The sequence below is a fragment of the Daktulosphaira vitifoliae genome, unplaced genomic scaffold, assembly GCF_025091365.1.
Source record: "Daktulosphaira vitifoliae isolate Bord-2020 unplaced genomic scaffold, ASM2509136v1 Scaffold_5, whole genome shotgun sequence".
Lineage (NCBI taxonomy): Eukaryota > Metazoa > Arthropoda > Insecta > Hemiptera > Phylloxeridae > Daktulosphaira > Daktulosphaira vitifoliae.
The window spans coordinates 32,448,119-32,470,448 of record NW_026099576.1 but is presented as its reverse complement, the minus strand read 5'-3'; the positions used below and the strand labels follow the sequence as shown (position 1 = coordinate 32,470,448).

At 27.0% G+C, this 22,330-nt stretch overlaps 2 protein-coding genes across 2 annotated transcripts in view; both read left to right on the top strand.

Annotated features, from left to right (window-relative positions):
• The window catches only part of LOC126906617 (UDP-glucose 4-epimerase-like), a 22,347-nt gene extending 8,042 nt beyond the window's left edge, over positions 1 to 14,305 (top strand). Inside the window, exons 3-7 of the mRNA XM_050687291.1 lie at positions 761 to 879; positions 3,697 to 3,810; positions 10,505 to 10,684; positions 10,763 to 11,077; positions 13,920 to 14,305. Of these exons, the coding sequence (XP_050543248.1) occupies positions 761 to 879; positions 3,697 to 3,810; positions 10,505 to 10,684; positions 10,763 to 11,077; positions 13,920 to 14,129 (938 nt within the window). The 3' untranslated portion in view covers positions 14,130 to 14,305. The remainder of the gene's footprint in view (positions 1 to 760; positions 880 to 3,696; positions 3,811 to 10,504; positions 10,685 to 10,762; positions 11,078 to 13,919) is intronic.
• Positions 14,306 to 15,302: 997 nt separating this feature from the next.
• Positions 15,303 to 22,330, top strand: part of LOC126906887 (hydroxysteroid dehydrogenase-like protein 2) — a 13,296-nt gene continuing 6,268 nt past the window's right edge. The window contains exons 1-4 of the mRNA XM_050687810.1: positions 15,303 to 15,460; positions 18,513 to 18,676; positions 19,951 to 20,164; positions 20,245 to 20,450. Of these exons, the coding sequence (XP_050543767.1) occupies positions 15,447 to 15,460; positions 18,513 to 18,676; positions 19,951 to 20,164; positions 20,245 to 20,450 (598 nt within the window). The 5' untranslated portion in view covers positions 15,303 to 15,446. The remainder of the gene's footprint in view (positions 15,461 to 18,512; positions 18,677 to 19,950; positions 20,165 to 20,244; positions 20,451 to 22,330) is intronic.

Here is a 22,330-nt window from a genome sequence, read left to right as displayed (position 1 = left end):
ATTTTTTTCTATTTAATAATATTTATTTCAAACTTGCAAGTTGAGTTAAAAGTTATGGTAATAAATTCATTTTTTTTTTATTAAAACTTTCACTTTAAAGAACAAAAAGAAGTAGGTTCAAAATGATTACTTTTAACATATTAAAAATCAATAATAATTTGAAAATAATTAATTATAAAAATTATATAATATATAATTAAAATAATTACTAATCTGGATATAATTAAGGAAATAGGAGTTGATGTTGGGTTGGGTTGGTTACATTTTTAACTTTATAATGCTATAACTCATTGAAAAGTGTACGAATCAACACAATTTTTTTATGAGAAATAATATTTTTTAATAATCCCTTTTTCATTCGACATACTTTATCTTAATCAGGGTATTAATAAGAAACTAGCAGATAATGTAGCTTTTGTAATTATCCACCAATTTCTTAGAATTAAACACTATCTACTGATTTGCATCGAAGCGTTTCTTATGATAGTGATTTTAATCACTGTCAGATTAAATCTATACTGGACCCAACTATGCAACATCCCCACTATGCCGCGACCCCACTGTGCTGGGTTTTTAATATTATCTATATATGGCACATAAAGTGATATTAATTTTTCTCTATCATGCATAGTATTTAATATTTAATAGTGTATAGTATGGGTTCACAAAACTCTTAAAATGTACCTAAACTTTTTTTATTTATTTTGCCAATCAAAACTTTAATTATATGTATAAATTTGTGTTTAATTAAAAATAATAGGAGACGAAGGACAAAAACCAGTACCAATTACAAAAGTTGAAGAAATTGTTGGAAAACAAGTGACATTTTATAATGTTGATTTATTAGATTATAACTCAGTTGCACAAATCTTCGATAAGGTATGCTATTATTATATTTTATACAAGGCTTAAATAGATAATTTAATAATAAAATCTATGAAAAAATGCTAAAGTGAAAAGAATGTAAGGGGACTCAGTTCCTCTTCCTCTAAAAGANTGAAAAGAATGTAAGGGGACTTAGTTCCTCTTCCTCTAAAAGAGCTTTAAAAATGTCCTATTCAAGAAAAAGGTCAATTGGACATTAATTTTATTTTCAGTGTCTTTCAAAATTATTATATAATGATTTAAAAAAAAAAGGAATTACCCTTTTATTAACACTCAAATTGGCATCTTTAAAAGAGTAGTGTCTTATTTCATCGACTTACACCCTCCTTCTGTAAGGCAATCCATAGCTACGTAGAACGGTCGATATAATAATGTAATTACAGTCCTTTTGAATACTTTTTTTTCACTTTAAACCCTAATTTCATTTCACTTAACATCATAAATAAATATTTTATTTCTTAATATAATATATTATATTAAAATTATATATTATATTGTAGTAAAACTAATTAAAAGTAAAAACTAATTTTATAATTTAATATACATATAAACCCCTATAGTTATTTTAATGTATTTTTATGCTAGTAAACTAGTTGCATAAATATAGGCCAATTTCTTTCCTTGTTGATTGTTGTTTAACTTTTTTTTAAAACTAAGCGATTTATAAAAAACACACATACTATTATTGGCTATTAGAGCGGTTCTTAAAAATGAAGTTATAAAATTCATTCAATAAACCCCCTAGAATTGTTCCATTAAGTAAACAAATAATTTGTAAACAATTTGGTTGAAATTGAGGAGTTACATTAACGCATGCAACAAGATGGATGAATATTCGATTGTAAAGGTAGATTTTCAATTTTATATTTTATCTTACAAATTATGCTATTTATAGAAAAAATATAATTTATAGAACTAAATGTTTGACGACAAAAATGTTATTATCAAAAAAGCTAATAAATGGAGATTAGTTATAAACATTTAAAAAAAATTTTTTTTCTAAACCGTTGAAATCGATTTTATTCGTTTATTTAAATATTGTGGATCAACTATTCAACACGCAGAAAATAGTTTCATAAAATAGTTGTTAAGTATTCAAACTTTTTGTTGTGCGTTTTATTTTTTTTACCAAATGTAGTTCATATATTCAAGTGTAATGTACAAAATTTTTTTTTACAAATATAGAATAATGTGTTATAATAAAATTTAAGTCTTCAATAAGGGCTATAATATCAAAAGATGGATCAAAACACACTTTTATGTACAAATTAATTAATTATTATAACTTTATTAAAATATTTAACTCAAAAATCGCGGACACGTTTTTCTGGAACAATGTTACCAATCGTAATAGAAATAGATTAGAAATGGGGACTTATCAATTTAATTTTAAACAGTTTAAGTCAATAACAGTGGGAAATCTTTGTACAGAAGATGTATCAAGCAATTGAGCATAAATTCGAAAAAAAAATAAAAGAAAAACTTTCAAAATTTACTTTCAGAACACAAAAATAAGGGCAAAGATATAATTTTAATAAAAGTCCGGAAGTTTCATTTTCTAAAAAATAGGGGTACGATTTATTTAAAAATTACACGTTGGTTTTTCTGTCGAAGATTTTGAAGTCATATCTTAAAACAAGTTTTTTACCAAAACAATTTTTGATGGTAGATCTCCTAGTAGACATTAAAATAAGGGTTAAATGTGTTGATTTTAATAATTAAAACTTAGTAGGAAGAGAGTCTTTAAATTTTTTAAGAAAAAATTCTGTTGTAAGTAAATGGGGTTTAGGAAAAAATTAAGAACATTCACAACTCATATAGGACTTAAAAAATAAAAATTATTTTAATAGAGTATTAAAAATGATTCAAGAGGGTCCCTATAAAGAAATTAAAAAGAATCCATTAAGTAAAATGATAAGGGAAGCTACTAAAGTTACCAATAATTCAAAATTAATAATTGAAGAATATTTCAGGTTTTTTATTAAATTTTAAACCCACAAATACCTAAAATATATGCTTTGTCAAAAATACAAAAGCTGAGAAACAATATGAAACCTATTGTGTCGAGTATTATAGACACAACTTATAATTTTGGTAAACACTTAATAAGGGTGTTTTCATCAATTCAAAAAATCAATATCTTTTAAGTTAAAAATAATATCCGTTAACACCATTTTTAGCATTTTATTTTTCATGACTAGTTACGAAAATAATTTAAAAGACACCTATAGTGATTTTCTAAAAAATTGGGTTAGGTATGGAGATGATATTTTTGCAGTAATGAACAAGTATTTTAATACGTAGGACTACATAAAAAATTTTAATTTTTTTTACCCATTGATTAAATTCACTTAGAAACAGAACGTGAGGGATAAATACTTTTTGGATTTATTAATTAAAATAAAACTAATTAAAAACGTAAATTATTACAAGGAACTTAATATAAAGGAGGCAATACAAATGTTTAAAAATAAGAAAAATTTAATTAATTGGGATCTTGTCCTCAGAAAATTCATTATTAAACTTGTGTAAAGTGGCAAAATGTGATAATAATACTATTGATAATGTCACTAGGTGATGAGGTCCACTAGAAGTATATAAGAAGTTTTTTTTTTACTATCTTAGTCAATATGTGTTTAGTGTTGATAATGGAACATTGTGTCCGAAATACGTAGCCGCGTAAATTTTTCCTGGCTTTTTGAGTTAAATATTTTTTAGTTTTAAATTAATAATATTTAACTCAAAAAGCCAGGAAAAATTAACGCGGCTACAATTATTGTATTTTAATTAAATTTATTTTTTATTTTTTAGCATGATATTTCTTGTGTTATTCATTTTGCTGGCTTAAAAGCTGTAGGCGAATCGTGCGTAATTCCATTAACATATTATCGAGTTAATGTATCTGGATCCATAAATTTATTTGAGGTATGTCAAATAATATATTATTTAAATTAGGATTTCCTATTTTATTTATTTAATTTTTTTTGCCTTATTATAAAGATATTAGGGTGATAATTTAAATCAAATAAAATTAATAGTTTAAGATTTCAATTACATACTGGGCTCTTGCCAGTAAAACAGTTGCTGGATCCAAAATATAAGGGACCGGATTACGTTTTTCAGATATTTTCGATTATTATTATTATTCTTCTTTTACTAGCCTTAATCTCAACTACTTGGGGTCGGCCATTCTTATTCTAAACTTCCACTTGACACGATCTCCCACATCCTAAACACTCACATCATCTGGCCTCATATTGCATTCAATAGCATCCCTCCATCTCTTTTTGGTCTTCCTCTATCTCTTCTTCCTTCAACATTCATTTCTATAACTGTTCTTACAGCTTCCAATTCTCCTCTCCTCATAACCAAAACCATCTGTCTATTTTCTCTCATCTTATCCACGATTGATGCTACACCTATACTCTCTCTTATATGCTCGTTCTTTATTCTATCTTTTCTAACTTCACTCATTCATCTAAGCATTCTCACCTCTGCTAGACTCATTCTCTGCTCTACTTTCTTATTAACCGTCTAACACTATGAACCATATATCATAGCTGGCCTCACTACAGTCTTGTAGAATTTACCTTTCAGCCTCATTGGAATTCTTTTATCGCATAAGACGCCAGACGCTTCTTTCCACTTCAACCACCCGCACTTAATTCTGTGTTTTACATCCTCGTCAATACCACTTTTTTGCACAACTGACCTTAAATATTTAAAACTCTCCACCTATCCAATCACGTCCTTGCCTATTGTCACTGACCTCATTTCACCTACTTCGTGTTTTCCTTTGTCAAACTCGTACTCTATATACTCTGTCTTACTTCTGCTTATTCTTAAACTCTTTTCTTTAAGAGCTGAAGAAAATTCTTCCACGCCTCTAGCCTTTAATTAATTTCCTCTCTATTTTCTCCTATTAACACTATATCGTCAGCAAACAACATGCACCACGGTACCTCTCCTTGTGTTTCTCTAGTAATTTCATCCATCACTAAAGAAAATAAATAAAGGCTTAAAGCAGAACCATGATGTACTCCTACTCTTACCCGAAAACCTTCTGTTACTCGTCCCATACTTTTTACCCTAGTACAAGTGCCATCATACATATCCTCTATTATATTAATGTATCTTTTCGGGACCTCTTTTCTCATTAATGCCCACTTTAGAACCTCTCTCGGTACTCTATCATACGCTTTCTCCAAATCTATAAATACCATACAAAGTTTTTTCTTTTTTTCCCTAAACTTTCCTTTAGTTGCATCACACAAAATAATGGCTCCATTGTTGACTATACAATAACAGTATCATATGCTGCAAAGAGGTCTATAAAGGCAGCTCCTGATTTTAATTTATCATTGAAACCTTTTTCTAAGTGTGATGTTAAAGATAGTACTTGGTTGCAGCAACCTCGGTTTGTTCGAAGCCTGCTTTGATACGATGGGATTGCTGGCTCGATGAGTGGGGATATTCTTTTCGGAATTATTTTCTCTATTAATTTTGAGAGTACGCTCAACAGTGATATAGGCCGGTAGCTGGTTAGGTTGTTGATGGATTTACCAGTTTTTAATTGTGCATTAGCAGTTTTCAACTTTTAGGGACTCTATTACTTTTGTAGATCGCGTAAAAAACTTCTACAATCCAAAGATGGGTTTTAGGGCCTAAGTTACGTAGAAATTCTGGATGAATTCCATCTTTCCCAGGCGCTTTGCCTGCTTTTAATTCTGTTATTGCGTTGCATAATTCCGTACTACTGATACATACTTGGGAGATATTATGTGGCTGATGAATTTTAGATATGTGGTGAAAATGGGATCTGATTATTTTTTTGTGTCGTTTATCGATTTTTATTTGTGAGTTTTCTACTAACACTATAGATACTAATTGGGCTTTGATTTTCGGTTGCTGGCCTATAAGTATTGTATATATTTACGCCCTCGATAGGTGTGCTAATAATTGAAATTGTTTATACTTTTATAGGAATGGTAATTAAGTAATCTAAAATGCCTTTCCGTATATAAATAGCAGTTCCATATTTTGCATGAGGATCTAGACATGCGATTTTAAACCCTTTAATATGTAATCTATCATATTGGGTGTCATCCGAAACGTGGGTTTCTTGGAGGCATAGTACATCCGCATTTTGCTCGTCGACGATTCTTTTCAAATATGTGCGCTTTGCTCTAGATAGGCTTTCTACATTGATTTGTATAATATTCAAATTTTTTAAGCTCGGTTCAAGATTGATTATAGAGATCTGAACGATCTCAATCATCGTCAGAGTAGCCATTAAAAGGGCTATTTGGGGGGGGAGGTCTCGTGTATGTTGTGTTGTTGTATGGGACGCGCGATAGAGAATCGATGGTCGTCCGTCGAGATTGTTAGCTATTGGTCACAGTCTCTAAGATAAGAGACTGTGTGCAAGGGTGGCCACAAGTAGGCTACCAACATGCATCCTCTTTACCAATAATTCAAAATTAATAATTGAAGAATATTTCAGGTTTTTCATTAAATTTTAAACCCACAAATACCTAAAATATTACTCTTTTCCATACTTCTCCTGGCACTTCATCTGGTCTTACTGCTTTATCCTTTTTCGTTGATGTCTCAGCCGTCCATACCTCTTTCTCACTAATTAAATCCACCAGTCCTTCGTTTCACGAGATATCCTCTAATGCCTCTTTTGGATACTATTCATTCAGTAACTTTTCAAAATATTCTTTCCACCTTTTATTCACATCATCATCACTCAATAGCACCTTACTATGAACACTTTTTATACACCTTACAATATAAGGTCCTCATTTTACGAATTTCGAAATTCTTTTTGAGACACCACTCTAAGGTCTTTTGGAAAAATTTAAATCGAAACTCACAGCATTTTAAAGTTTTGACCTCGGATTTTTGAAGAATATTTTATAAATCAATAAAAAAAAACCTATATTAGAGATTTTGAAGTGATTTTTTCAATAAAAATCAATATACTATAAAAAATCTTTATTATCTGATCATTTTTTCTTTAAATTTAATTATACAATTATTTATAGTATTTATTTTGTACAACGAATTACTTTTCTTTAAATCAGTTTTAGTTCTATAATATTTAAAACGGAAAAAAACGAATGCTTTAGCGATTTAAAAAGCCTTAGAACAATACACTTTTACTTGCTTTACGCTATCTGTAATTTATTACTCTCACTCTTATAGTTTTTAATTAAAATAATTGAGAGGTGTTTTGAAAGAAATTTCGAAATTCGTAAAATAAGAACCACCCTAACCTTGCATAGTGATAACCTATAGACCTTTTTTCTCTTATTTTTGTAAGTCTATGGACTTCTTTTTCGCCTTCCTTTGTTCCAAGCCATCATACAACTCGTTATACCTCTTAAACTTCGCCTTACTTACTGCACATTTGACTTCTTTGCATAAGCGTTAATACTCCAACCAGTCTTCTCTCCTGTTGCTCTTCTGTCATACTTTGAATTACTTTTTCTTACACTCTATAATTTTTTGAACCATATATCCTTGTTTCCTAGCATTCTACTCTCACTTCCTTTATAGTATTCTTTACAAAACTAGAAAATTACGTAGTTAGTAGATTTTCCATAATACGCAAATTGTAAATTTTGTAAATTCTATAAGTAGCGTTCAAATTATTTCTCCATCATCAAATTTTCACCAGACGTTTTAATTGCCAAAAGGTAATTACTATGTAAATTTGAAAAAAATTCGTTCAATCACTTTAGTGTAATGAGATGATAAAGTTGGCTAATTTGAGCAAGATATATGTGTCTTTCAAAAGTATATATTATAGCGTGAATAAACGCTACAAACGCTACAAAAGCGCTATTTTTTACTTATGTTTCTTAAAAAGTCTTTTTTATATAATGATATTGATGAAAATATAAGCTTGTTAACAGTACAAAAGTTTTGAAACCATTTATGGTATTTATTACCAGAAAATTCACTAGCAATGAAAACAATTAAATATTTTTTACAACCTCAAGATATTAAGATAATATTAAGATTATAGAAGACTTTATTTCTACTAAATCAAACAATTTATATTAAAGTCAGTATAAAATTTGAAAAGGTTATAATGAGGTATTGAAACGTTTAAAATAACAAAGTAAAATAAATAAACTATTTAATTATTTTTGTGTTATCTATATATTGTTATCACATGTAAAAAATGCAATATATTTTTAAAAATTATGTATCAAAATAGTCGTCTTTACATAAGGTTTTTTTTTTGTATATTGATTTTTATTTAAAAAATCACTTGAAAATCTGTAATAAAGGTTTTTTTTATATAATATTCGTTATATAATATATCGAACATATAAATTATATGTTATATAATATATTTTATATAATATATCGTTTTATATAATATTCTTCAAAAATTCGAGGTTTGTATTTGTAAGTCTATAGACTTCTTTTTCGCCTTCCTTTGTTCCTAGTCTATCATACAACTTATCATACCACTTAAACTTCGCCTTACTTACTGAACACTTTACTAATTGCACAAGCGTTTATACTCCAGCCAGTCTTCTCTCCTGTTGCTCTTCTGCCTTACTTTTAATTGCTTTTTCTTAAATTCTATGATTTTTTGAACGTCCTCATCCCACCATCAGATTTCCTTGTTTCCTGGCATTCTACTCTCACTACCTTTGTAGTATTCTTTACAAAACTAGAAAATCTATTTCACACATAATTTATTTATGTCTCCCTCACAATCCACACCGTCTTCTCTTATCGCCTATAAAAATTTTTTTCATTTTCCCCTTTCAAATTTCACTATTGGATCCTCGATTTTTTCTCCTGTGTTCTTTCTAGTTTTGTATATTCTCTTCCCACTACACCAAAACTCGATTACCTTCAGTCTATGTTGTGAAGTTACACTCTCGCCTGGTATAACTTTACAATATTTTACTCACTTAATGCTCTCTCCCATATAAAATAATCAATCTGTGATCTATACCTCCCACTCTTATAAGTTATATAATGTTCTTCTCTCTTTCTAAAATATATATTAACCACAGCAAGATTATGTAATACTGCGAAATATAAGATTTTTTCTGGATTTTACTGGAACCATACCCTCCATGTACTTTTTCATATCCTCTCCTCTCATTACCTATATATCCATTCATATCTCCACCTATAACCGCATCCTCATTGTCAGGTACTCCTTGCATCACCTCTCCAATCTCTCTCCAACACACTTGTCTATTTCATCAAATCCTTGTTGTGGTGCATAGTGATGGGCATATTCGAGTATTTTAAACTATTCGATAGTTTTTAAAACTATTCTATAGTTTATGCAAAAATTAAACTATTCGGTTGTATAAAAACAATTCGAATAGACTATCAAATAGTTTTTACAATTATTCGAATATATTGTGTAATTATCGAATATTTTTACTATTCGAATAGTTTTTGGATGATTATCGAATAGTTCGGTAGTTACTATTCCATATTTCCCATCACTATTGCATAGGCACTTATTACATTCAACACTTTTTCTTCGAAAATCAATTTTACGATTATAATTCTGTCATTTTTCCTAGCTACTTCTACTACCTTACTTTTCATCTCCTCATTTATTATTATCCATTTTTTGTATTAGACTTACCTAAGTATATTATTTTATAACCCTCACCTATTTTTCTTGCATGCTCTCCCTTTCACTTAGCTTCCTGACACAACAAATGTTAACCTCTTCAAATCTTCTACTAATTCTCTACTTCTACCAGTTATTGTTCCAACACTCTACGTACCTATTCTTACTTTGTATCTATTTTTCTCCTTTATACATGAGTCCAGACTAGAATTGAGTGATGATGTGCCTATACCGTTTACACTATAAGCGTTGGGTAAACCTGTACACATGGCTAGTGAAACAGCTACCGCACAAGTTGTCCGACTGGTATTAATACTTTATTCCTTAGGTCTTTTCCGTCTCTAACTATTTTATTTCCTCTCGCCTGTTGTCCCCGCGTATATCCGAGAAAATCTGCATAAGTTCTGTCAGGACTCTTCATTCTTTTTGACAACATTTTATACCAGTTTTTGATCTGACACAACTTCATTAGTCTTACGACTATCAGAAGGACCGTAAAGTATTCTTTTACCCTATCCACGAGGAAAATGATTGGTTATTATTATTTTTAAAAATAAAAATTTTAAACCCAATATATTAGACTATTTAAAAAGTAAAAAACAGATTAATTTCTATAAAAAATGGGGAAAATGGAAATACTTTTCTTTCCTTTATATAGATAACATCATTATCACCATAGCTTAACCCAACTATTTAGGTTTGCCTTTGTCTTAACGATTTTATGGTATATTACACCACCTGTCGACCTGTTGCAACCTTATTATGACTGAGGAAACCAATATGAAGGCATGGTGTTTGTCATTATTAAAATTCTCGTATGGTAGATTACCGGTAACTAATAGAAAATAGTAAAGATGAAAATTAGAGCTAAGACAGTAACTGAATGATCACTGTGCCACAACACTCCCTATATAGGAAACACACTAAAACAAATTATTAATTTCAATGTTTTTCAAAAAATAAATTAAATTAGAGTATCTTTTAATTTAGATAATGAAAGCTCACAATGTTAAAAAACTAGTGTTTTCATCTTCATCTACAGTTTATGGAGAACCGAAATTTTTACCAATTACTGAATCACATTCTGTAGGACAAAATTTGCTTAATGGGTATGCAAAATCTAAATATTATATTGAAGGGATTTTACAAGATTTATGTAATTCAGATAAAGTTAGTTTAGCAATTATAGTAGTACTTTGTTTTTATATTTTTGCTCAAATTATTTATTGTTTTATATTTGAATTTTAGGAATGGAATGTTATTATTTTAAGATATTTCAACCCTGTTGGAGCTCATCCATCAGGACAATTAGGTGAAGATCCTACTGGAATACCTAATAATCTAATGCCATTTGTTGCTCAAGTGGCTGTTGGTAATCGACCTTGTTTAAAAGTGTTTGGCAATGATTATGATACAATAGATGGAACTGGTGTAAGAGATTACTTGCATATCATGGATCTTGCTGATGGACATGTCAGCGCCGTTAAAAAAATAGAAACGAATAGTGTAAATGGAGCAGTAGCAATTAATTTAGGGACGGGAAATGGTTTTTCTGTATTACAGGTAGTATTATATATTACATATTTATATAGGTAATTATACATGTGTTCAGTAAGTAAGGAAACAGGTAAACAATGAGAACAATAGAAACCCGTTTCCTTACTTACTGAACCCCCTCCTATACATTATTGTGTATTGTTGAATTTTATAATTGGAAACAGTAGGCTAGTTATAGTGTAATAGCTAGGTATGCCACTATTTTTGCAAATATATTTTTTACATGATTAAATCAGGAAAAAATGATTTATATATAGGTGCAAAATACAGTCATGTCCAATAATATTTCGTGGAGTTATAAAAATAAAGAACTCTACAAAATTTTTTAATTGTAAATAATAAATTTTCTTCTGCGTTTTAATATAAAATAATATTTTTTTCTTATAAAAATATTTTAGAAGTGAACGTATTTGGTTATTGCACTAGTGCCTTTAATGTTGTTAAAACCATTTCTGTATTTATTTCAGGTAACGTTTTGATTATTTTGTGTTTATTTTAATTATATATTAAATGTTCAATAAAAGCATGTTTAATGTAATGTATATTCATGTTGATATTTAGGAAATTAAATTACGAATAATCTTAACGACTACTCTTTTATGATTTCTTTTGAAATAGTGAAGTTCTATACTAAACCAGTCACGAATTTTAATAGGAGACAATGTATACTAGAGCTCTGCATGGGCTGAACTAATCTACCCCAACCCAAAGTCGTATTGGATTTTGATTTGACTATGTTCTTTCTAGTGGTCAGATTATTAGGCTATTTCAAAAATAAGATTGGGTTGAAATTTCAGACCACTCATAAATTTTTTTGGATTAGATCTGAACTGAGTGTTTTAAAATTAGACTAGGTTGAACTTTTAAAAATTCTAATTATATCAGATCGACTTTGGATCATATGTAAAATGTTTCGAATATGATCGAATTAAAAAAACCCAGCACAGGGGGGTTGCGGCACAGTGGTGNGCACAGGGGGGTCGCGGCACAGTGGTGACGTGGCATAGTTGGATCAAGTATAATGATATCTGACAGTGATTAAAATCACTATAAAAAAAAACGCTTCGATGCAAATCTTTAAATAGTGTTTAATTTTAAAAATTGGTGGATTATTCCAAAAGCAACATGATCTGCTAGTTCGTTATTAATATCCTGATTCAGATAAAGTATATCAAATGAAAAAGGGATTATAAAAAAATATTATTTCTCATAAAATAATTGTGTTGATCCATACACTTTTCAATAAGTTATAGCATTATAAAGTTAAAAATGTAAAATACAAAATCGAAAAATTTCACACAAAAATAGCATTCGGTAGCCATTTTCACCGTGAATATAAAATAAAGTCCGAAATTTTTTTTTCCATGATAGAGTATATTACATTAGCTTCAATTTAAGATATATATAAAAGTGTCAGACTTTTCTGAAAATTTTCAAAAGTCAAGTTGAAAAAATTAATTTTTTTGAAAAAGTTGTCATTTTAAATCCCCCCCTGTGGGCAGGTAAAGGGTCAGATATAAAAAAAATATATACCAAATGAAAGGTAATTATATCATGCATCTTTATAAAATTATATTGATTTGGTTATTTTTAAAAAAGTTGTGGCAATTTTAAGTAAAAAAAATTGAAAAAACTTCGAAAATTAGCGATTTTTAAATTCGTAATTTTTTTGGATATTTCCCCNGTGAAAAAATTTCGAAAATTAGCGATTTTTAAATTTGTAATTTTTTTGGATATTTCCCCCATTTGCGGGGAACGAGGGAATTTTTTTCAATTTTTAAGGGTAATGTCTTCAACTAGATACGATTTGTGATCTTTTGACGTATCATTGAAAGAAATCGGTTCGGTGAGAGCTGAGAATAAGTGGTAACAGACACACAAAAAAAAAATAAACACATCTTAGTAAAACCAATACCTTCGAAGCTAAAAAATTGTAGAACAGAAAATTTAATTAAATCATATAAAAATAAAATAACAAAAGAAGAAATATATTATTTATTTTATAAATCCAGTCGGATCAAACTAATTTTCAGAATTTTATAGCGGATTGGAGTTATTTAAAATATATATGGGTTCCGATTGAATTAATTTTCATATTAGTATTATTTTCAAGTTGAATTGGTTTGGACATTGAAAAAAAAAAAAAATTAGGGTCCGGTTTATTTTTTGAATATTTGTTAATACTAACAAAAAGTTGTGCAAACTTTAGAACTGTCATCAAGTTTAAGATTTTTTGAAAATTTAATCTATTTAATGGATATATTCTATACATACTAAGTAATACTTACTTATACTAAATATAGTTGTTAGTATATTGTATACTTGGTAAGTATACTACCGAATATAATTAACTTATTTAATTTATTTATTTTATATCATTGAAACTTAAACTGCGAAAATAGTATTACAAAAATTGTACATTTGCCGTACTAGACATACACTATACAATATATAGATAGTTTTTATAGATTTATTCATGACGTCCATTTATCCTATGTAACAATGAAAACGTCAACTTTATCAATATTTTCCTATCAAAGTTACAAACATACACATACAGGTATAATTAAAGTATCTATTCATCGAGTTCCATGCTCATGACTATGACATTAAATAGACCGCTGTCTACTAAATATATTTTGGTAAAAATAAGCCACTACTATTAATTTATTTTATAGTAATTGATCAAAGTTTTAAATTGTTCAATACAACTTTTTGACTGAACAAAATATGGTATTTTGTAGATTTTTTTATTGTGCTCCCACAAAGATTTATGAAATTCTAGCTACTAATCGTTATAGCATAATTTTAAAATGTTATTATATTTAAATTAAATAATTGTTTTCAGGTTATTGAAACATTTAGTCAAGTAAGTGGTCGGAAAATTCCTTATGAAATTGTTGGACGTCGTCAAGGGGATTGTGCTTCTTCATACTGTGATGCATCATTAGCTAAATCGTTTTTAGGATGGGAAGCAAAGAAAACTCTTAAAGAGATGTGCGAAGATACTTGGAAATGGCAATCTATGTATCCTAAAGGATTCTCCACTGCAAAATAAATTTTGTTTACCAAATTTAAAATATTTTATAAAAATTTTAGATTTTGCATTAATCAAAAGAAGTGCTGTAATTTAGTTTGTTTATTGATGTTACACTATATTATATTGTTAATAATTTTGCATAATTTTATTATGTAATAATATTTAAACAATGGAACTATTGTCTTTTCCGTAAATGTGTTTAGATTTATTAGCTCGGCGTCTGTAGGATAATATTTCTGTGAGGCAAACATTTTTTTAAATTTGTGTGAAGGGTAATTTTTATTTGATGACCATTTTTTGACTTGTAGAGCCATCAAATTAATTTGTTTATTTAACCTTAAGCAAACATAAAAGCAATTAAAAAATAAACATTTGTAAATAGTCTATTTTCGAATGAGGATTGGGTTGGGAGGGTTTAATAGTATATAGAAGAGCTTTCAAATCTAATAAAAACAGTTTCTAGTGTTTTTGGGTACCTTTGTTCTTAAATATAATTCACTTATAATTAAGTTACATCTATTTTTTTGTCTACTATTTCAGTATTTCATCCATATTTTAGCTTAAACACGTATCTAAAAAACATCGATTTTTATTTGAAATTTTTATTGATAATATTTCAAACATTTCCCTAACTAACCTACATTAAATTAAATCTAGTACAATGTATTTTTAGATAAAAAAAAAAAACTATCCGGAATCCTGATGTTTTGAAACTATAAAGGGAATTAAGTAAAAAATCATACAAGTTATGGTAAAATTAGTTGATTTCGTAATATTTTACATAGTAACGGAGTACTTACTACTTTCTAAATTATATGAAATTAAAAATAATTTAATATAATATATATCATATTTAATATAATATATGATTTAAAGAAGAGTAACTTATCTTCTGCGATTAATCAAATACTACGATCAAAGAACAAGTCATTTTTGGTAATAAATTACAATTTTTAATATAATTATTAAATATTATTACTAAACTAGATGATGCTTCAAAATTATTTTACTGGTGTTTAGTAGAGACATAGCGAACCAGTTGTCCTAATATTGTGAATAACATAGCACAACGAAAATACAGACTTTTTATGTATTTTTTTATCATATTAGAATATAATGATGACCTAAAAGGTTAATAGCTATGGAAATACTATCTTCCTCGAATTCTAATATATAAATATTCATAGAAAAAATCAGAGAAATAGTTTTAAGAATTTAATCAAATGAGAAAGTGTTTAGTATTAATTTGAGAAACATTCAACTGTTAATCATTTAAAAATAACGTATAGTGAATCATTTCATAATATAAGTTAAATACAAAGCTGAATTTAAAAAATGTTAAATACCAAGTAAGTAAATGAAAAAAACATTTTTATGATATTAAATTTATCACACTATTCTATCACTAGGTCTCTCATACTTTAGATTTGATCAGTTTTTGATTTATATTTTTCTTATGCATCTTATAAAAGTTAAGTTTAGCTCATTTTATTTTAATAATTTCATTTTACGCTTATTTTATTATTATCACCAATTACACTTTGTCATTAATGTTTTCTTTATACAATTAATGTATCATAGCTAATTATAGTCCAAAATAAATTTTTATCAAGAATAAAAAACCTTTTTTAAAAATGTTAGTAACGTAAAAAGCCAAAAAAGGTTATCAAAACTAAATTATATATTTTGATAATTGAAAAAAAAGTAATTAATTAATTTTTCCGTGGAGTACTATTAAAGAGAAAGAGCGGATTTTGGTGTTACAATAGATTTTTTAGCTCTTTAATTGTGACTTTATAGACGAATTAATGTTTCAAATATTTTGTGAAAATATTGATCATATCTTATCGATATTAAAAACTTTTCCCTTTTTTTTGTTTTTGTGTGTTAATAGGAAAATTGATCAGACATTTTGTTTTTAATTTGTGATTAAGATATAAAGTGAGATACTTTTTATATTAAGTGTTTAGTAATGAGATAATACTTTTTTTATTTTATTTACTATTTTGAAATAACAAAACCTCTTTTGTCGCGGTTTGACTCATATCTCCATACAAGATAGTAATGGGTAAAAGTGTTTGGAACAAAATCTAAGTTTCTGTTAGCTTCATTTGATTATCCTCAGGATAGTCACTTGTCTCCTATATTATTCTTATTATTTGTAAATGGAATAAAAAACATTAATAAGAATTGTAAATTTTTGGGTTTTGTTTATGACATGGTTATTGTTTTTATAAAACAAAATCATAATTACTAATATAAATGTTTGAGGTTTATTTATAAAACAACGTTATCAAAAACACATTTAAACTCAAAACAATATTTTAAGTAACGAAAAATATCAATAAATAATAACTTGTATAAATACTTAAGGTATTAGAAAAAAGGATAAAAAAAATGAATAACGTTTTCCATTTTTGTTTTTTACATAATTATAATTTGTTTAAGTAAGTTTAAATCTACGACAGTTTAGTCGGCTTCGTTTGGCGTAGACACCAATACACACACAAAAAGAAACGAATTCTACTGTTAACGTTAATCACGCTTCTTTGGTACTTCTCAAATACACTTGTCGGAATTTAAACCTTTGGAGTCAGCACAACATTTTCAAGTTACAATATAGTCACAAATAGGGTAACCTACAGACATGTCAGCTTATTTTAGCCGCACACACAAAATAATAAAATAGTAATAATGAAATTTAATAAAATAATAATAAGTCTTTATAACGGTTATAAATAATTGTATTCTAAATATATAATGGTAACACACACAAAATAATAAAATAGTTATTAATACACAATTTCGATAACACCTGTGCATATATAAAAATTTACGACTTTTCTTACTGGCGACAGAGATGATAATGGTCAAATCATTAATCCCTCAAACACAATTTAGTCCCCTTTTTTATAGTATATGGTTCTTTATTCATTTATTTACATTATTTGCTAATTTTATTATTTTTACAATTTTTGTTGAAATCATAATAAAGTTTAAGGTTACACCAAAAAATATTAAGAACACTCAGGATTCATTATGGGAAAAATCATTTCATAGCCTTTAATACCACACAAAAGATTATTTCTTTTTAAATATTATGATGTATATAACCTCATTTACGCAATTTTTATACTTAAGCCCTTCTACCCGAGCACCACAGAAATAATCGTGTCTATTTATCTTATCACTTATCGTGTCACTTATCTATTTGAAAAATATGTGGGGGCAGAGCTCTTTATGGGTTAAAAATTTTAAAATGCGCCGTAAAAATGTTGTTAGCCATTAGCCTTCCCAAAAAAAAAAATACCTTAAGAAAAGGAAATAACTAAAATATTTATAAAAATAAAAAATTACTTTGATTCGTTAATTTTTCATAAAGTTATGACAGTTTGAAGTTAAAAAATGTAAAAATTATTGAAATTTGCTAATATTAAAAAAAATTTTTTTATTTAATTTAATTATTTTTTTGTAATTTTCTCTATTTATAGAAAACGAGGTAAAATTTTTCAATTTTTGAGGGTAATGTTTATATTTAGGTATGTTTTGTGAACTTGATGTATCATTGAAAAATACTAGTCTAGTTAAAGCTGAGAAAAAGTAGTGATAGGTACACTAAAAATAAATGCACCAAGATAAAATTTATACCTTCTCATCTTTGTATCGAAATTAAAATTTTTTTATTATTAGAAAGTAATAAAAAATGTTGATTCTATTAATTATTTTAGGAATTTTCTAGTTATATATGTTCAATTCTGTAAATATAAAAAAAAAAACTATTAAAATACTTGATTAAAAAACTATATGAACAGATATAAATTAGATTATCTATTTTACAATATTTCTACAATTCGAATAGTTGGATAGTTACTATGCGATATTTCCCATCACTGTCTTTTTTTCATCTATAAAGTAATTTCTTCGGAAAAGGTAAACCATCAAAATTTTGAAGGGGATCTCAATGTTAGAAATATATTTAAGACTTTAATATTATTCTTACTTATTAAAATTTGTTTAATTAGTTTGAACTTGAGACATGACTTATTATGCTGAACTTTATTTTTAATACGACTTATAAAAGCTAATAGTTTGTTCTGAATTGATTTTTCCTATCATTTTTGATACCTTATGTAACCTTTGATATTAATATTAAATTATTTTAATATTATGTAGTATGAGATTAGATATGAAATTTATTCACATACACACTTAAATAATTATAGTTAATATTACTATGAAACTACAATCATTTAAAACATTTTTTAAGGAGAATAAGACTGATTATGATTATAATCTATTTACTGCTGTGCAATTTATTCTTTGGATATACATAATTGATGAAAAAATGTCTATACACTATTTATGCAATACATTTTAACACATTATTTTTAAAATTCGTAGAAAACTTGATGGTAAAACTGTATTTATTACTGGAGGAAGTAGAGGCATCGGAAAAGCAATCGCATTAAAAGCTGCTAAAGATGGTGCAAATATAGTTATTGCTGCTAAAACGGCGGAGCCTCATCCTAAACTACCCGGTACCATTTATACAACGGCACAAGAAAGTAACTTATAAAATATATATATTTATTTTTTATGAAAAAATTAATTTTATAGTAAGATAGAAGTATATAAGAATTTTTTAAAAGCGGTTGATACAAATTGTCTTTTTACAAGTACCATAGTTATTTTCCTTTCATTTGACATACATATTTTGAAAATCTGATTCTTTACCTGCCCACAAAGGGATTTAAAATAACAAAAATTTACCAGAAAATTTAACTTTTCAATACTACGTCTTTTAAATGTATTTAAAATTAAAGCTTATGTTAGATGGGAAATAGTCCTATTCAAAACAAAATATGTCGTATGAAAGAGGTATATAAGTAGTATGTATCATGAAAAATTTTATTGATCCATATATTTTTCAAAAAGTTATAGAAATATAAATTTAAAAATAAAAAATCGAGAATTTTAGCATAAAAATAACTTAATTTTTAATATGGTAGATATTTTCATCATGCAGACAATATAAAGTTCGAATTTTATTTTTTCCTTATTAAAGTGTATTACATATACTTTAATTTAAGATATATATATATAAAAGTATCAGTATTTTCGGGACATTTTCAAAAATTAAATTGAAAAGTTAACTTTTCTGGTAAAGTTATCTTCTTAAATCCTTCTCTGTGGGCAGGTAAAGAGTCAGATTTTCAAAAAAAGTATATAAAATAATAGGTAAATACCTCACGTATCTATAAAAATAAGTTTGTTTTGAATCACACATTTTTGAAAAATTTATGGCAGTGTAATAATGTCGAAAATTATTGATTTTTAAAGTTGTATTTTTTGGGGAGTTTTCTCCCATTTACGATAACGAGGGAATTTTTTTCAATTTTTGAGGATAATGTCCTTCGACTAGATACGATTTGTGATCTTTGGACGTATTGTTCATTAAAATCGGTCCAATGAGTGTTGACAATAAGTGGTAACAGTCACACACAAAAAAAAGAAAACACATCATAGTAAAATTAATACCTTCTCAGATTTGCATCAAAGCTAAAAGAAAATTTGTCGGGCGGCTTATATTCTACGTACAAATGGCTGCCGTAGTTAAAAACATGCTATTTTACTCATTTAACTCATTTTCGTCAAAAATGCATTTTACTCTTTTCGGTACATTGCATTCAAAATAATATAATTTTTTCACATATGAAAAACAAAAATAACCAAAATACTTACACCAACGACAAAAACAAAAACAGCAACGTCAAAATGTACTAATATTTTATTGCTCAATATTTATTTTGTTATTTAAGAAATATTTTCTATGAATTAGTTGAAGCAGTAGGTGGGAAATGTCTTCCATGTGTAGTCGATGTTAGAGATGAATCACAAGTTCTTTGTGCAGTCGAGAAAGCTGTAACTTTATTTGGTGGTATAGACATAGTCATTAATAATGCGAGCGCAATTTCATTGACAACAACATTGCATACAGATATGAAAAGATATGATTTAATGAATAATGTAAATGCAAGAGGAACATATTTAGTGTAATTGATATTAATTTATTATTAGAATTTTAGTTTCTATCAGAGAATTTTTAATATATAAAATGTTTTCATTGTGATAGTTCAAAATCGTGTTTACCGTATTTGAAAAAAAGCAGCAACGCTCATATTCTTAATCTTAGCCCACCTATTAATTTAAATCCTGTTTGGTTCAAAGATCACTGTGCCTACACAATGTCAAAGTATGGAATGTCTATGTGCGTTTTAGGAATGTCTGAAGAATTTAAAAAGGATAAGATTTGCGTAAATGCGTTATGGCCCAGAACTGGTAATATTTATTGAAGTTTCTAAGTTAGAATAGATAAATAAATTTAATAATATAAAATTTTGAGATTTATTAATAAAAGTATTCTAGACATGCGATTAAAAATTCATAAGTATTATTAAGATCTTAAAGTAACTATAAAAAAACCTTATAGTAGATATTGGAGTCTGTAATTTTAAGGTTATATTCAAATACTAAATACATACTTGATAATCATTATTAATCGTTGAAATTCACTATAACATTAATACAAAATTATTTTAAACAAAAGTATAAAAAACTCTTCTTAGCAATTTACGATTATTTTATTTTTCTGACTTTTTTAGACAAAAATAGTGTTTTTTAAATCTAATTGGTTTTATTTATAAATAATTTTGTAACAAAACTTTTATCTCAGATGTCTTGTTAAAAACAAAGGCACTTTAGGCTCCTTTTAAATCTTTATCGATCAACATTTTATCTATATCACCCTTATTTTTTAATTTCATTTCCTTATTTTTTCCAAATAGATGCATTCTTCCCAATGTCCTACCCAGCTCTCTTGTATATTACACATCTCACTGTGGTCTCTTACAAGCAAGCTGTTTGAGCTCTAATCTTTTTAATATAATACATATGCAGTATAATTTCAACATTATCAAATTATAATTTTCAATCTTTATTCGATGCTGATGATAAGGTAAGCTTTTCAATTCACAAATCAACCATTAATACCATTTTGAATCTTAATAACTCTCTTTCTATCCTTTCAGAAATATTAAATTCTTCATTTTTTAAAACAGCTCTTGATAACAGATAATTAATGTTATTTAGTCGTTAAAAATAATACAATTTTTATCTCCAATCATTTTTGATAATCATGTTATTTTGGTCATTAATTCACTTGGTTTTTATTTATTGGATTCCTATTCATGTACATAGGTATTTTGGACAATGAAATATCAGACTTCCTTGCCATTTCCTCTTTTAATTTGTTATTACAATTAATTTTTTTTTTCCTTTATAAGACTTACTATGATANGTACATAGGTATTTTGGACAATGAAATATCAGACTTCCTTGCCATTTCCTCTTTTAATTTGTTATTACAATTAATTTTTTTTTCCTTTATAAGACTTACTATGATATTCCTCCATAAATACTTTATTGTAATGTTTTAGCTTAAATAAGTTTTCATTATAATTTCATTATATAATAATATTTTTAACAACTATCTTTTTTTTTTACATGAAGTATGGTTAATTATAGTTAGTTTATGAATACCTAGAATTCAAAATTAAACCCATTTGTATACTGTTCTATTTTTGCAATTTTACTAGCTTAAAATAATTGTAAAAATTTTTATTATTTTTCGCAATATAGTAAATACAATATTGTAGTACGAAAAATTAACTCATTTAAATTGTATTAAATCTTAAAATTTTATTACGTTGATTTTTAAATTTTTTAGCTAACGATCCGTCACATTAGTTTTATTAATACCATAAGCAAAACTATGAGAAATAAACTCGGCATGATTTTCAACCTTTTTTTAAAGACTAACTAATCTATTTTTTTATATAATAACTTTCACAATAAACCAAACAAGTAATTGATTATTCTAAAAGATCTTTACCTTGTCTTTTTTAATTTTTCAAAGAACCGACCTCTTAACAAAAACACAACCTAACTGGTATTCCAAAAAAAATAACAATCGATAGTTATTTTCTTTCAAGTCAATGTTCAAGGGAACATAAACAAGGCTTCTAAATAAAATACTTTTTAATAGTAATAGTTATAATATTAATACTTTAATATAACCATGGTTTTTTGATAAAACTAAATATTAGCTTCGATGCGAAGCGGAGAAGGTATTAATTTTACTATGATGTGTTTTTTTTTTT